The sequence below is a fragment of the Podarcis vaucheri genome (assembly GCF_965113315.1).
Source record: "Podarcis vaucheri genome assembly, chromosome: 16".
NCBI lineage: Eukaryota > Metazoa > Chordata > Lepidosauria > Squamata > Lacertidae > Podarcis > Podarcis vaucheri.
In genome coordinates, this window is record NC_138754.1 from 13,347,625 (window position 1) to 13,364,360 (window position 16,736).

At 50.6% G+C, this 16,736-nt stretch overlaps 2 protein-coding genes and 1 long non-coding RNA gene across 4 annotated transcripts in view; 2 read left to right on the top strand and 1 right to left on the bottom strand.

Moving 5' to 3' along the window:
- The window catches only part of LOC309520839 (dual specificity protein phosphatase 10-like), a 143,246-nt gene that overhangs the window by 21,102 nt on the left and 105,408 nt on the right, over positions 1-16,736 (top strand). The gene's annotated exons all lie outside the window — the stretch shown is intronic.
- Positions 1-16,736, top strand: part of LOC309520882 — a 169,223-nt gene that overhangs the window by 7,122 nt on the left and 145,365 nt on the right. The gene's annotated exons all lie outside the window — the stretch shown is intronic.
- SPINDOC (spindlin interactor and repressor of chromatin binding) lies at positions 849-13,973 on the bottom strand. 2 transcript variants are annotated; one of them, XM_082202807.1, is made up of 9 exons: positions 13,744-13,973; positions 11,171-11,267; positions 9,434-9,626; positions 8,367-8,651; positions 6,640-6,744; positions 5,739-5,825; positions 4,645-4,764; positions 3,481-3,531; positions 849-2,067 (listed from the first exon to the last, which is right to left on the bottom strand). In XM_082202807.1, the coding sequence occupies exons 3-9, from the start codon at positions 9,588-9,590 to the stop codon at positions 1,643-1,645; spliced, it is 1,230 nt and encodes a 409-aa protein (XP_082058933.1). In that variant the 5' UTR covers positions 9,591-9,626; positions 11,171-11,267; positions 13,744-13,973; the 3' UTR covers positions 849-1,642. The 2 variants fall into 2 exon arrangements, with proteins under 2 accessions (XP_082058933.1, XP_082058934.1); XM_082202808.1 differs by lacking the exon at positions 6,640-6,744.

Genomic DNA, 16,736 nt, shown 5'->3' on the forward strand with positions numbered 1-16,736 from the left:
CAGTGATTGACCAGGAAAAGGGATATTGGGGTTTTGGCGGACAGCCCAGCACTTGCAGGTGCTATGAAAGCTCCATGTTGGGAATTACTAGGAAATGAATTGAACGGAAATCTGCCTCTGACCAATCTGTTGGTGTTAAAAGACTGAGGAACTGTCTCCCACAGGAGCCAACTTAGATAGCTTTAAGAGAGGATTAGCCAAGGCTATACATAGCTGCTAGCCACAATGGCTCTGCCTAGAGACAATGCTCATCGTGTAACCTAGAGCCGGCTGATATTACTTAGCTTATCTTAACCTCGCAGGGTTGTTGGGAAGATAAAATGTGGGATGTTCTCAACCCGAGGTACCGCTGTATATATAAAGCTACATTTTGGTCACACAAGTAAGTCAGAGGTTTCTACAGCTACCCTTCCACTTCCTTCCAGGAAAGCAGGGGGCACGACCCAGTTAAAGGACACTTTTCAGGCAAACAAAAGCCCCATGACAAACATGGCCTAGGGATAGGAGGAGCCCCGACTCAGTGGGAGAAGCACATTGCAAGGAGATGGACTAGATGTTCCTTTGGATCTCTTCTAGCGCTACAGTTCTAGGATTCTGTGTTTAGCATGGAAGAGGTCCCTGGATTAGCTCCAGTAAAAGGGGTTAGGTAGCAGCAGTTGGGACAAAGAATCTGACCTATTGGAAGGCGCTTGGTTGGCTTCTGTGAGGAGGCTAGAGAAGATGGGACACTTTTGGCCAGACCCAGCGTGGCTGCTCTTAGGTGCTTCATGCCAGCCAAACACAGAAAAGAAAATTAAGACAGAAAGAGGGGGGGAGAGAGAGAGAAAGGGAGAGAGAGAGCAGGAGGGTATCATAAAAATAATTTATTGTTCCTTTGTATAACAACTCGGATTCCCTTTAGTCTAACTCATCCCTGGGAAAGTGCTGGGCAATGGCGCTGCCCCTCCCTCCCCACTCGGGTGTGTGCCTATTAAAAGTCATATAACAGGGTGTGAAGCCTCATCCTGCCCTGCCATGGGTCCTAAGTATTGTGCCCTGTTAGCTGGAGTGTCGGTGGGAAAAACATTATTGCCAAGGAGGGAGCCAGAGGCATCCCTTGCCTGTTCCGCTGGTGTGGAAACTAACCGATTAGGCGGCGGGAATCCCCGGTCAGGCAGAGCTCCACCTCCTGATATGCTCCACCACCCCTGCTCTCTCTGGGGAGACAGAGAGGCAAACTTTTGGGAACACATGGGGTGTGGGGGGGTAGTTGCCACATGAAGGGGCTCCCCCAAACCTTTGGAGGCGAGGCAGCAATGGCCATTTCCCTCTCCTGCCACACAGACACACAAAACATTCACCTTCCTCCCATCATCCTCTGTGGTAGTGATCAGGCGGACTGGTGGGGAACAGAGGGCAGGCACAAAGACAGAAGAGGCCGTGGCTGACCCCGAACATGCTTGAGTAACGAAACGAGACAAGAACGAGGCGCCCTCTGGGCAGGGAGCCCGAGAGGGGAAAGAATGAACCCCACTTAGTAACTGGGTGCCTAAACTTTTTTCCACCCGCCCACCCCCCAGCTGCCGTGGGTGGCCAGTCCAACGACTTACGTCGCCACATTGGCATATTGGAGGGGTGGGATGGGCGACGGTCAAGCTCCTCTTCACTTCCTGGGGGGCGCAGAGGGGGACTGGCCCCTGCTCTCCCAGACTTCACGGATGGTGCGGCGGACCTCCCGCGGGAGGTGGAGGGTCTCGGCATGGCACTGGAGGATGTGCTGCTTGACGGTGGCCAGGCAGACGCGGCGCAGAGGGTACTCGCACACCATGCAGACCAAGTGGTTGGCCGCGGCGTCAAAGTCCACGAGGAAGCGGGCGCGCCAGGTGGGGTTGAAACTCTTGGCCAGGAGAGGGGCGTCCTCGCTGCCCGCTGCCGCCCGCTGCCGGCGGGGCTTGGCGTCGCAATCTTTGGCGTTGCTGCCGGGGGAGTTGGCCAGGGCACGAGGGGCAGGGTCCCGTGGTGGGCAGAGCTGGCGGGGAGGAGGATCCGTGGAGTGGAGCCGAAGTAGAGACACAGAGCATTTGCGATCTGGGAAGGAAGAGACGGCAAATTGAAATGCACAACCACAGGCCGTTCGCTCAGTCCACCTATCCCAGAATTGTAGAGTTGGAAGGGACCACGGTGGGTCAACTGGCCCAACTCTCCGCAATGCAGAAGTGTTCTCCCCAATGTGGGGCTCGAATCCACAACCCTGATATTCAAGGGTCTCCTGCTCTGTCAACTGAGCTGCTCTCACAACTAAAAGTGAGCAGTTAGAAAGCAAAGAAAGAGCTCAGTTGGATCAAGCCCAAGACTGCCCATCTAGCCCAGCCTCCCATTCTCATGGTGGCCAACCAGATGCCCATTATGGGAAGCTGATCACAGAATCAGAGTTGGAGGGGACCCTGGGGATCATCTAGTCCAACCCCCTGAAATGCAGGAATATGCAGCTGTTCCATATGGGTATCGAACCTGCAACCCTGGAATCATCAGTACCATGCTCTAACCAACTGAGCTATCCAGGCTGCTAAGCGGGACATGAGGACAAAAGAGCTCTCTCCAGCCACCCAGATAGCTCAGTCGGCAGAGCACGAGACTTAATTCCGGGGATGTGGGTTCCAGCCTCATGTTGGGCAAAATATTCCTGCATTGCAGGGGGTTGGACTAGATGACCCTCATGGTCCCTTCCAACGCTGTGATTCTGTGAATCCCCAGCAGCTGGCTCCCAGAGACATGTACTGCCTTCATTTACTGCTTCCACTCTGGAAGTAAAGCAGAGCAGCTGTGGCTTGTAGTCATGAATAGCCTTAAGCATCATGAATTTGTGTAATCCTCTTTTACAGCCATCCAAGTTGGCGGCCAGTACCTACACCTCAGAGATGCCCCTGGGAAGTCCCCAAGCATAGCAGAAGGCTCAGGGGGCGGGGCAGGGCTGAGAATAGGGATATACAAAGAGAAGAGATGCTGGTGTGCAAATCCTGCCTTGGGAGACGGAAGGATTTCCAGTCCAGTTTTCAGCCGGGCTTCAGGCTTGGCTGAGCTTGGAGGGAATAAGCCAGTGATGTGACGTTGCTCTTGTTTTGGTGGCTTTTGATACACAGCCGGCAAGATGGGAGATAACATTCAGCCTCCCAATTAGCAGGGGGGAAACCATAACACAGCAAGGACAGGAAACATTGCTTGTTTCTGCTAAAACAGGGGTGGCGAGTTTCTGGCCTGCAGGCCAATCCTGGCCGGGCAGGGGGTCCAGTTTGGCCAGCCCAACCTACCCGTCCATCAGCTGCCGTCACTCAGGAAAATGGGTTCAATTCTGCCTTGGCTGTGGAAACAGGCACTTGCAGCCAGAGTGGGATTTAGCACCCCTGGCAGTCAGCTGAAGAGTGGGTGGTGGGTGGGCCTAAATCCGACCCACTTTGGCCCCTTGTGCCTGTTCCCTTATTTGGAACAAGCGGCAAGACTTACCCACTGCTCTCTTCCTTGGGCCTGGCTTTGCTTCAGAGTCCTGGGGTGGTTCTGTAACAACAACATTGACAATACGTTGTGGCCATCGGTAGGAACCCGTGCCATCAAAATGCAGTGGTGCCTCGCAAGACGAAATTAATTCGTTCCGCGAGTTTTGTCGCCTTGCGATTTTTTTCGTCTTGCGAAGCACGGTGTCGGAAAGGTTTTGGAAAAGCTTCAAAAATCACCAAAGTCTTCAAAAACCTCAAAAAAGGCTACCACGCCGCGTGCTATGAGTTGCTCCTCGAAGTCAAGTTGCAACTGTATTAACGGTGTTAAGAAAAAGGAAACAAACTTGCAAGACGTTTCCGTCTTGCGAAGCAAGCCCATAGGGAAAATCGTCTTGCAAAGCAGCTCAAAAAACTCGTTTTGCGAGTTTTCCGTCTTGCGAGGCATTCGTCTTGCGAGGTACCACAGTGCACCCCAAATCCCAGAATAACAGAGTGGGAAGGAGCAGTGATCTGCAACATTCCAGGCAGAGGGCCATCCCACCTCTCCTTAAGCCAACGGCAAGACCACCAACAGCTCCCAAGGAAGCCTGGCTCCCTGCCATTTCCACCCCTTGGCTCTAGCTCTGCAGGTGGGGAGGGGGACTAGGATGTAGCTGGACTCAATCACCCCTAGCCGTTGGCCATGCTTGCAGGGACTGATGGGAGCGGGAGTCTTCCAGACCTGCTTTAACAGGTTAGAACATGGTGGCCAGTGTTCCATTTTAAGGGTGGGGTGGGCAGCCTGCGGCCCTCCGGACATTGCTGGGTGCCCAAGGAGGTAGCTTTCCCCCCCCCCCAGCTTCCTGACCCTGCCCTGCTCCTTCCGCCACTGCCAGTTGCCAGGGTGGGAAAAGAGAAGCCGATGGGATGGGAGGCAGAGGGTGGGGAGAGGTCACTGCAAGTCCGAGCCTCCAGGACACCGACCCTCAAGCCCGACCGTGGCTCCGCCTCCACCTCCTCAGGGAGGTCATGTGACGGCTGGCTCTGTGATGTTGCATTTGACAGGGAACGTGCCTCTGGTTTGGGCCTGGGCAGCAGTGGCAGCAATGCGCATGTGTTTTACCTGCTCCCCCCTTCCTTCTCCTTTCCCTAACGGAGGGAGATTTATAAGTATGAACGCCAAAGCACTACTCACCCGGTTGAGTCCGGCAGTACAGTTTCAAGGCAAAGCCAGCTGGGAAAGTGCCGTCCGTGAAGATACGGATTTCGGCAGGTGCTGAGCCTGGGACCCCACATTCGGAGAGCCATTCCTTCCCTGGGAAGAAAAGAGGCGGCGAGGAATTAAGCCAAGGATTGGGCAACTTTTCCAGCCCCAGGGCTGCATTCCCTTCTGGGGGCCATGTGGAAGTGGCACCGGTTGTGGAAGGGGCCAGAGGTGAGAGAGGGCAAAGCATATTGGACCTTTGTCAAGTAGGATGGCTTACACACACGCTCACACTCCCCACACGCCTGCCCCACTTTCTCTCCTCCATCCAGGCAGGCTAGAGGCATAATCTGAATTCAAGGACATATTCCGGCCAGACAAAAACACCCAAGGAGGGTGTGAAAGCAAGGCCATGGAGGCAAGTGGCCTGGGAAGAGTCTGCCACCTCTGAAAGTGACTGCTATAAACTCAAAGTTAGACCCATTTAAAGTCATGGGTGTGGCTCCACTAGGTTCATTAGTTTAAATGGGTCTACTCTGAGGAAGAAACTTAAGTTGGATGTAACCCACACAATCTTATTCTGTCCCCTCCCAAAACAGCACAAAAAACATACCGGTATGTACTCTGTGCCAAGCAGAGCCAAATTCTGCAATCTGCATAAGTCACGCACGTCAAACTACTCTGCACCCCCCACCCACAGTTTCACCCCACGTATTTTGCAAATTATTCTGACTGTGTTGGGGAAGGGGCACACAGCGACTTTTGCAAGGATGAAGGATGGTTTCGCTCAACCCACCAAATTCAGGTTTTCAGTATTACCAAAACCTTGACGGCATGTTGTCAAGCCCCTCTTTAAAGGTTAGAAACTTGACTTTCAAAGGAGCCAAGGAGGAAGGCAGATAAGATCCTACGAATGTTTGGCGCCTCTGCGGAGCGCTAGCCTGTGGGTGGACACACAAGGAGGCAGCTAGGCACGCAAAGGGAAGGAACGGTGGCAGTGACTGGAGAGAAGACGCTTCCATTGCTTTGGGGAGGGGAAAACCTGCCCCCACTCTAAAAAGCAGCCTGACAGCTCTGCTGCTAACCTGTGGTCTTGCTGGGATGCTTGCTCATGTCTTTGATGGTGCTCAGGCTGTGCCGCCTCTGCTGGCCTTGTGATCGCCGTTCAGGGTCTAAGCATACATAAAGGAAAAACAGTTCCACGGGTTAGGTCCATGGTCTTCAACTGGTGGCTGAAGTCAAGTCATATCCCACTCCAAGGCTAAAGTGGAAGGCAGTGCCTGTGGCCACCAGGCTTCGTTCATCCCGAGCATTTTGCAGAAGAAGAGATTTCCGCATGAGGCTCTTATCCCTACAGGACGAGCCTGCAGCCACAAAGACTCCTTCTACCCAACAGCCAGAGTTGCAGAGATGCCCTCTTTGGCACCTGGGAAAGAGAAGGCTAAAGCCAGACATGTGTGTTAAAAACAAACAAACATTGGAATGGGGTGTCGTTCTGCTGGTTGAGGGATTAAGGGCCATAGCTCGGTGCTTTGCACACAGAAGGTGTCAGGTTCAATCCCTTGCATCTCCAAGCAGGGCTGAAAAAACTCCCCCCGGCCCCCCAAATTGAAACCCTGGAGAGCTGCTGCTAGTCAGTGTAGACAGCACTAAGCTAGACCCCTTGGCATAAGGAAGCTTCCTATTTTCCAGTTTAAATTCAGAACCATGAGGACTAGAATCTCATTTCGTTTTTTTAAGGGAGGGGCCACAGTTCACATGTTTCCTGCAGAAGGGCCAGGTTCAGCTCCCTGGAGGCATCTCCAGGTGGGGCTGCAGAGCACCCCCTGCCTGAAATCCCAGAGAGCCCCTGCCGGTCCGTGTCGGCAGTGTTAGGCCAGACGGCAGCTCCCTATTTTTCTTACGAGTGGGTCCTGGGTCTGAGAACGATGACGATGACCCGTCTAAGCGACGACCACCACCACCACCTCCGGCCCCAGCACTCACCGCAGCGCGCTCTCAGGTGCCCACGCTTCCGACTCGCCGGCTGCCGCTCCTCCGAATCGAGGAGCACCTCTATCTCAGCCGGCTGCTTGCTCTTGCCGGGGTCGCCTGGCAGGGGATAGTTTCAGAAAGGGGAATCAAAAGCGGCACACAGCACTGCGTGTTCGTTCCACGGCAAAGAGTGGAAAGGGGCAGCAGCGGGCAGAGGACTTGGCCTCCCAAGGATCTCATCTTCCGTTTAGGGGGAGAGAGAAAGGAAAGAGACAAGTTTCTAGCCCTTATGGATGTGAATTGGTACTCCAAGGCAATGCCTGGAGGAATCTTTGTATCCAGGGTGGAGCTGAGAGAGAGAGAGAGGCTAAGTCAATAGGCAATCGTCTAGGGCAGCCTTTGCATACCCAGAGCCCTCTGGGTGTTCTCAGCTACAACTCCCATCAGCCAACATGGCCAGGATGGCTGGGGCTGATGAGAGTTGTAGTTCCAAACACCCAGAGGGTGCCAGGTTGGCCTTAGTGCTTTTGCCGGCTGTTTGCTTCTCCCAGTGACTAACAGGCACAAACATAGGCAGAGTGATTGCATTTCTATACATTCTTCATGCATAAATACACAACTTCCTGGTTGCGTTGTCCAACCTAAAGGCCAATATCTTCCAACGCCTGTAGTCATTACATGCCTCTAAAACCCACAATTCAAGTGCTATTTCACTGTCATTCCTCAACACCATCAGGCCTCCTCTTGATCCCTACACTCAACTTTTGCCCTGGGACTGCAAAGATGGAAGGCAGCATGCCTGGACCTCTGCCACCACCCGGGGGTCTAAGGAAGGCATCGCCCCCTGCCTTCTAGGAAGAACATCACAGCAAGGAGGAGACCAGCCTGACCCAGTCCACTGGCCAGAGAAGGAGCAGCTGCAGAGAGCTGGCTTCCCCTCTCCGTGCCAGGGAGAACATTTATGAAACACTATGTAAGCGAGAACAAGTCCACGAGTTTGCTTTTCCTCTCCCAATCCTTTTTCCTTTTGTGCTGTGTCTTTTTTAAAGTCTGTAAACCTGTGGGCAGGCTCCGCCTTATCACTGGTTGTCTGCAAACTGCCCTGGTTTTTTCGGCTAAAGAGCAGAGAAAAACACTTCCGCCGAAACGTTTGCCAACATCCTGTTAGTGTAGTCTAAACAATGACTTGAAATGATTCTTGAAAGATTTTGCCCTAGCAACAAGTTTGCCCTTGGCAACAAGTTTCCCCCTTATCAGCAGGTTTCTTTATAAGGCAAGGTATGGATCAGGGAGAGAGAGAGAAAGAGTATGTTGGAGGCTGTTGCTCTGGCCAGATGGCTGAAGAGCACAGCGAGACAGAATGATTATCTGAACATAGTTTTACTTTACTTTGCTAGACTAGTGGTTATACAAGATGTAGTGTTAATTCAACAATAAATGCATTCAGAAGAACCAAAACGGGAGGTGTGTTTATTCCCACGTGGGCGTTCGCCAAGAGAAGAGCTGAATGGTGAAGAAATGGATTCTGGAAGACTTTCTGGGTGACTCTGATGACCGGAAAAGGAACCCCAAAGGATGGCAAACTGCACTGACACCCCCAGCCCCTTCTCCAGGAGGCACAGGGGAAACGGAGGAGGCAGACACGGAGGGCGACTTTGCTCAAAACCCAAAACCTTTTCCAGACCCAACTGGAGATGGCACCATTTAATACAACACTGATCTGTGTTGGTGTGTGTTACCTGCAGGGGAAGGTTGTGGCTCTGGCTCAGGAAGCACCACCCCTTCGCTCCAGGCTTCCAGGATGTTGCGCTTCTCTTCGAAGCTGAAGTCCAAGGAGTGGGCGTGATGCTCCAGAATGTGTTTGCGGGCGGCCACAGGCCCCGAGGCACTCAGGTTGCCGCCGCACACCATGCACACTGGCTGGCTGCCCCCCGAGCTCTCGGCAATCAGGTACTCCTGACTCCAGGAGCTGCCTGCCTCTTCTGGGCTGACCTCAGCCACCGGGATTACAACCAGCCGCTCTCCTGGGGGTGAGAAAGGGGGCACGTTGGGATGGAGGAGGGGTCTGACGCCAGCCTTGGAGACAGTTCCCATCTCCCTGATGCCTTGCGCGCACTCTACCCCCTTCCTTTCTCTAACAGAGATGCTTTCCAGACGCTGCCGGACTACAAGTCCCATCACCCCCCATGATCATGCTGGCTGAGACTGATGGGAGTTGGAGTCAGGGCAGGCAGACAGAGCCCTTGGCTGCCCTATGGATGGCACTGGGAATGAACCTCTCATCAGCCACAGCCAGTGTGGCCTACCAGCAGGAATGGCATTAGTTTTTGCCTAGAGAGCAGCCACAGGACCTCCACTCCTCTCTTCTAGGTCAGCCTCATTGGCTCAAGCTTTTTCCAATGGCAACAAACGGCTCTTATTATTGTTTCACAGGCTAACTCAAGGCTGGGGTTCCTTTTCCATCCTAAGAACCCAATAAAAGCCCTGTAGGTTCAGGTCTGCAGCCCCTCCAGCACCTAATTCGCGTAGTGGCCAGCAACAGACAGTGGAGGGAGAACATGGCCATTGTGGCTGGTAGCCATTGATCGCCTTGTCCTCCGTGAATTTGCCTAATTCTCTTTTAAGTTGGTGGCCACCACCCTACCTTGCTGGAGGGAATCTCCCAGTTTAGCTATGTGCTGTGGGAAGAAGTATTTCCTTTTGCTTGTCCTCAAGCATCGGCCTTCGTTGGGCATCCCTGACTTCTAGGATGATGCGAGGGGAGGGACTTTCCCTGTCCTGCACCCTGGAGGGGCACGTTCCCCACCTCTGTCCACGGGATCTGCGTGGGGCCCATCCAGCCTGACTGGGGGGCAGCTGGGGAGCAGATGCTCTGTGGCCACTTTCTCCTTCTCCTTCTCTGTTTTGCACTTCAAAGAGACCTTGAGGTAGTCCAAGAGGGGAGCTTCTGCCTTCAGTGCCATGAGTGTTTCGGTGGGGCTGGCACAACAAAAGCCCACCTGCAGAAAAATAAGAAGCACCGTTCAGGTTGCGGAGGGGGTGGATGGAGAAGGGAAAGAAACACTTCCAAGTTGACAACCTCAGTTCCCACATCTCTTTTTCTCCTGGCCAGGAAAAACCACACACACACACACACACACACACACACACACACACACACACTAAGAATACAGTGGTACCTTGGTTCTTGAACGGCTTGGCTCCAGAACAAATCGTCCGGCTCCCGAATGTCGCAAACCGGAAGTAAGTGTTCCCGTTTGTGAAATTTTTCAGAAGCTGAACATCCGACACAGCTTCCGCTTGAGGGCAGGAAGCTCCTGCAGCCAATCGGAAGCTGTGGCTTGGTTTTCAAACAGTTTCGGGTGTCAAACGGGCTTCCAGAATGGATTAAGTTCAAGAACCAAGGTGCCACTGTATAGGAAGTCTCTGGCGTTATTTATTTATTTAAGACATTTAAATAACACTTAATATTTAAATATTCTCGGTGGCTGCTCCCAGACATTGGGACTCCCTCCCTAGAGAAATTAGACTGGCTCTCTCCTTGTTGTCCTTCCTCTGGCAGGTGAAGACTTCTTGTTCCAACAGGCGTTTGGGAACTGACTGCTTCTAAGGAAAGGGCTGGTGCTGTGCTGTTTTTATTGTAATTATTGGTATGGTTTCCGTACATCCTATGTATGCATACAGTTTTAATTTTATCAGTGTTTAATTATTTTTCAGTGATTGCTTTTTCTGTTTTTAGCGGCTCTTATTTTTCACCTGTAAGGGGCCTTGCTTCCTATCAGGGGAAAAAGGCGGGGTATAAACAAGCAAGCAAGCAAGCGAACAGAATCAGAATTTCTAAGCAGCGTAAACAAATTGTTAAAAACCATTCGAAAATAAGAACAAACAAAACTCATCATAGAAACAGAGCTTTACTGACTTCCTGCTGATGAAGCCAAAAAGGAAAAAGGGGAAGAGAAAATAAGCAGACTCAGACCACAACACGAAGCAATTCTGGGATACAGTTTCTGAGCAAGCTGTGGGAAACATAGCTATTTGGGGACCTGAAGGCCATTGCTATAGTCACTCCTCCCCTCAATTATATTTGTTTATTTCCACTCACAAAAGTCTTCTTTGTCTTCAGGCCACAGGAACCAGGATGCGGGCGGGGATCCGAGGGCCATACAGGGGAGACATACAGAGCCAAACTGCACACTCTGCTGTTCACTGTACATTTTAATGTGTTATTTGGATGAACGCAAGGATAAAGTTTGCCAGCCTCCTGGAATATAGGATATCCCCTTCCTCTTTGCTGAGTACATGTGCAAAACATCCTAAGAAACCTGCTCCCTGAGTTGTTGCTACCCCCAATCTTTTGTTTTCTTGTTCAGGATTTTTTAAAAAAACAAACAAACAGGCACCCTGTGTTCAAATTTACCTCCCACCACCTTGAGGACTAGAAACTTTGTTACTTTTAAAGCAAATACTTTGAGACTGTCACACTGTGGGCGAAAGGAACTGCATAATGCACTGGGGTGTGACATGAATTCCAAACCCTTCCTACCTGTGGCAGGGCGTCAATCCGGATCGTAACCAGAGGAAGGGCTTGGGATCTAGAATCCACTCAGTGCTGCCTGGTGATAGCAAAGCTGCTCGCTCTTCTGGAAACAAAAGTGGGGAATAGTAAATCCATTAGCCACAAGAGTCTTTGTTCCCTAGAAAAGAGGAGAACCCAAGGGGAAACATACTTGTGTTTTCTTTAAGAAAAACTTCACATGTAGAAAGTGCCATCATCTCCGAAGAAGAGGGAGGCTGTGAACACACACTCCATGCATTTAAAGAACATGGCTTCCCGCAAAGAATCATGGGAATTGTAGCATGGTGGGAATTGTAGTTTTGGGAGAAGTATGCTACAGTTCCCAGGATCCTGTGGGCAGCCTTACTGTGCTCAAAGTGCATTCAGCATAACAACATAACCTGGAGGATGTTTGTTTAATACTTTTGTCATCCCCTCCTCTGCTCCTGCACATTCAGGGCCAATCTCTTTTTTTCCTGGTTTGAATATGTACAGTACTGTCTTTCTTGCTTTGACTGCTGGGTCTCTGCCCTGACACCAAATCCCCACCTCTTTAAATTATAAATAGTGTACTCCATGCATATTCGAAAAAGAAACAATCTCAACGTGGAATTCTAACTTCCCTCCCCAAAGCCACAAGGCCCTGTTCACATTTTTGCCATGTCCGCAATTACTCCCACCAGGACCTTAAATCTCCTCCATCCTCTAAAGCAAACCCACAACTATTACTTTTATTATGAAATTATCTATTCTGATTTCATTGTTATAAGCCACTTTAAGCATCATTTTGGGAGGGGGGGGGGGAAAGGTGGCCTAAGAATAAAGTGATAATAATTATGAAATAATATCACTTTCCTTCAAGTCTTTATTTCTCCAGAATCTCATTTCTCCCACCAAACCATTTGCATTGGTGCACCTCCCTGTTCTGAACCTTCTACCCCAAAGTGTATCATTATCATCATCATCAAAAATTCATTATTTGTACCCCACTCTGGGCAGCTTACAACAAATTATTAAAAATACAATAAAAACAACTTTGCACCTCCTTTCCCCTCACCAGGCACCATTTTAATTCGTTCCTGGATCTCAGCTAGCTAGCCAGCCAGCCTGACTTCTCCTTCTAGAGTCCTCCCACCCTTCTCTACCTTGCCTCTACTCACAGATTTCTCCTCTGTTCTCCCTCTACATCCTGCCCCACACCATCCCCACAGGGTAATACTCTTTTCAGGGTCTTTGTGTGTCTCATCTGCATCTTAAAAGAGGCAAAATGCCCCCATCTTTTGCAGATGCACCCCATACTCTCCTCCTTGGATTAATCCATAGTACCTTCTTCTGAATTACAATCTTCCCCATTATCTCCCCAAAAGAGGCAAAGGTCCATGTCCCTCCACCACCACCCAGATGTCCCTGCTGTACCATTTTGATTCCTTCCTGAAACTCAGGCCTCCCCAATCCCAGGTATCACTCCCCTCCACTCAGCACAAGGGGCTCCATTTTCACATCTCCTCCCTTAAGAGTCCATGGGTTGTCTCCAATGTTCAGAGTAGACCCATGGAAATGAATGGACCTGGATGTTCATTTCAGTGGGTCTGCTCTGAGTAGGACTTAGCTGGATACAACCCTAACACACTAAACCATAGCTGTCAACTTTACCCTTTTCTTGCGAGGTATCCTATTCAGAATAAGGAAATTTCCCTTAAAAAAAGGAAAACGTTGACAGCTATGCGCCAAACCCCCTTCCCACTACTTGCCATGCAATAGGCTCCCTCTCTCCCCCCCCATTAATATTCTTCTGACCTCCCCACATGCTCACCCTTCTTGAGCCAGACAACCCCACTGAATATGCCTACCAGGCACTTGCCCTTGTGATCCTAACCTAGCTCTTTGCCAGTCCTTCCCCTTCAACCTAAGCAGCTGTGGGGGGACGGGGACAATAGTGATCTTGTAATACCATTAAACTGCAAGAGGAAAAATAAGCCCCCCCCAACCAAACACCACCCCAGGTGGTTTTTTTTTGGGGGGGGGAGAGAGACACTAGCCCTTCTCCCATCCCACCTGGTGGCGACCATCTCTGTGTGTGCATGCACGCAATGAGCACATCAACCCACCAAAGATGCATTTATGGCAGAGGAGGGGTAGGGAGCACCAGCCTCTCCCCTCTTCCAGATGTGCCAACCCAGCTGTGGAGGGCCCCATCAGCCCTCCTCCCCCACCCATTGTGCTGCTGGTGTGCTGGCCACCCTAGGTGTGTGGGAGGGGAAATACCACCATAACTGGGGTGGCCCCACAACTGGGGGAGAAATACCACCACAGCTGAGGGGCCACCAACCCTTCCCACCACCGTTGTGTTTCGGGGGGGACATCACCCCAGGTACTGAGGACGCCAGCTATGTTTATTGGGGAAGAAAAGCCCCCACCAGCAACGTCTATATGGGGGACGTTGAACATCTCCCCAGCCCCTCCCCCACCCCAGGTGTGGTGGGACAGCAGCCCCCCCTCATATTTGGGGGCCGGTAGGACCTCTCCCCCCCCCCGGCGTCTTGGCCCCCGCCCCTACCTACCCAACGGGCCTCTCTCCCCACCTGGCGGGCCGCTCAGCTGCTCCAGGCCTCCCGAGCTCTCCCGTTGGAGCCCCCGCCACGCAGCATAGAGTTCTCCGGCTCCCAGCGAGGCAGAGCGGCCTCTCCTCCCCGCTCCCACTCTATGGTTTCATTGTCCGAAGGACCTTTCCCTCCTCCGCTCTGTTGTCAGAGATAGCCATAACTTCCGGCCGGAAAGGGAACGCCGCCATAGATACGTCGCCCCGGCGGCTGTTTTCTTATCTCTATGTTCCGCATCGGAAGTTGCGTCCGGTAAGGAAAGGAACAGTCCGCTTTCAGGCCGGAAGTTCTCGCTCGGGAGCGCGACGACGGCGTATATGTCTCTATTTTCTTAGATCTGCGTTGCCTTCGCTACCCAGCGAATCCAATGCCCACCGCGGCGTTCTCTTCTCTTCTCCGCCCCTCCGCAGGTTATAGACCACTCGGCGCAGCGGACAGACCGGGAGCATAGAGGCGGGCGGCTAGGTCGCCCCCTGGAGGGGAAGGGGTGGAGTTGCAGGAAATATAAGGGAGTGACAAAGGCGAGTTAGAGCCTGCAGAAAGGGATCAGAGAGCCTATGGAAAACGAAAAGTCCAACTCTTCCTGCTTCCAAATAAGTGCCAACCAGAGCAGAGATGCCTGTAACAAAACCTCACAAGTCTTCTCCTGATGCCTCCCTGCCAGCATCCCTGAGATACACTGACATTTGAAGGTAGACTGCCACTGGCTTTGGAGGCTCAGTTTGGCTGTCATTAGTAATATAGCTCTTCCTCTAGCTCCCTTCCTCCATGGGTAGGAAGCCATCGGACCTAGTGGCCGGCCCTCACAACACATTGTAGTATTGAGTTCCATATGTCTGCTTGAAGAAGTGCTTTCCTTGACTTCTTCTCCACTAGCTCCCAGTCAGTTTTGTGAGAGGATACCCCCCTTTCTAATCATTGCGGGACAGGAAGAATAGATGGACTATCCATTTTCTTCTGTATAGTGTTACAAACGTCTATCAAGTCATATCTTGGTTTACCACCACCACCCTCTAAACGCCCCAAATGTTTTAGCTTAGCTTTCTTTTCAGGGAAAGTTCTTCAGTGATCCGATCATCTGGAAAACAACAAGGAGTCTTGTGGCATCTTTAAGGTGTTTCAAGGCTCTTTGTCCTTTTGGCGACAACAGTTTAGGAATCTGAGTAAACTTCAGGCCCCTTTCTCCATCTCCTGTTTTCTTACTTATTACAAATCAAGTTATAATGAGGGGAAACAGCAAAACTTTAGAGTGCTACAAAGCTCTGAAACAAACAGAACACCCATATTGTCTTGCTAAGCCTTACAAGAACCTTGTAGGTAGGACAGTATTATAACCCTTACATAGCAGACTGTGCAGGCTGAGGCTGAAAGAATTGCCTGCTGCCCAATTGCCTAAGCAAATTGATAGAGCTCCCCACCCTATGTGGGAAGAAAATAGATTTGACTCTTGTGTGTGTAATTAACAAAAGAATCAGCTGGATGCCTAGATTCAAAACACGGGGCTTTGCGCACTCTCCAGCAGGAGAGAGCCCCCAGCAAAGTTAAAAACAGTAAAGTGGGGGAATATGAACTGTTAGACCCATATTGTCTGCTTTAAAGCTCTTTGCCCCTCTCTCTACCATGCTTGCAATGAACAAACCACACACACTATTAAGTAAGTTTAAAATGCTTTACTTACTAAATCTAAAGGTCTGATTCATGAGTTGTTCCATGCAGCAGTAAGGAGAACATAGCTAACAAAATACAGAATGTACAGTGGTACCTCAATTTAAGAACAGTCCTGTTTATGAACTATTCGGTTTACGAACTCTGCAAAACCGGAAGTAGTGTCCCGGTTTGTGAACTTTACCTTGGTCTAAGAACGGAAGCCGAATGGTGGAAGGTTACCGATGGCGGGAGGCGTCATTAGTGAAAGTGCACCTTGGTTTAAGAACAGTTTCTGTTTAAGAACGGGCTTTCGGAACGGATTAAGTTCATAAACCAGGTACCACTGTAGTTTCAAACATGCATGTCCTGAGCTTGGAGAAAGTTCAGGCATGTCCATCCTGGTCGTTTACATGGTGCAAAGAGAATGAGAGAAAGGAAAAGAAGCAGCTTCACATTTACCCTCATGGAGTCTGAGAAGAGAACTCTGTGATCTTAACCCCTTTGGGGGCCAACTAGCACTCATGTGCAGTTATGTTTGAATGCAGTTTCCCCCAGCCCACCCCACAACTTCCTTGTGAGGAAAGGTTACAACATTGAGACTTTTTAGGGGAGACAGTTTATAAAATCATGCATTATGTGGAGAAAGTGACAGAGAGAAGTTTTCCTCCCTCTCTCATGTCAGTAGGGTGGAATCTACACACACATAAAAATGCTTTTTTAAAAAACATTTTCAAAATATATATTGAATTTGCCACTAGCTCACCATCGCCATCTAGTTTCCTCTTTGTATAATGCACTTAAAACACACTTCAAATGTTATATTTACAGCTGTATAGCTGAGTCCTAGAACTCATGGGCATCCAGTTCAGCCAGATGCTGGAAAATTCATGACTGGGAAAAGTAACGACTTCTCCACCCAGCACCAAGTTAAATTGTGGAATTTGCTACGGCAAGATGTAGTGATAGTCACCATTTCCTAGATAAATTGTGAAAATGCTGGACTAGATAGGCCTTTCACCTGATCCGGCAGAGCTCATATGTTTTTGCCCTTTGTGGTGCGCTTGGTCCAAATTTGGCCCCTCCTGCAGCTTTGCAATCTGCTGTGTAAAGCTTGGCCCTTAGAACCCAGGTGCCAACGTAATTTAAGCCTAAGGGGATATTCTGGAAGAAATGCTATTCTTGAACTTTGTCAACTGCTGAGCACACCGATGGCACTAGATTGGGAAATAATAATAATGATGATGATGATAACAACTTAATGTCAACATTTGTCACCGTTAACATTGACACAATGGCCAGAAGTGCAA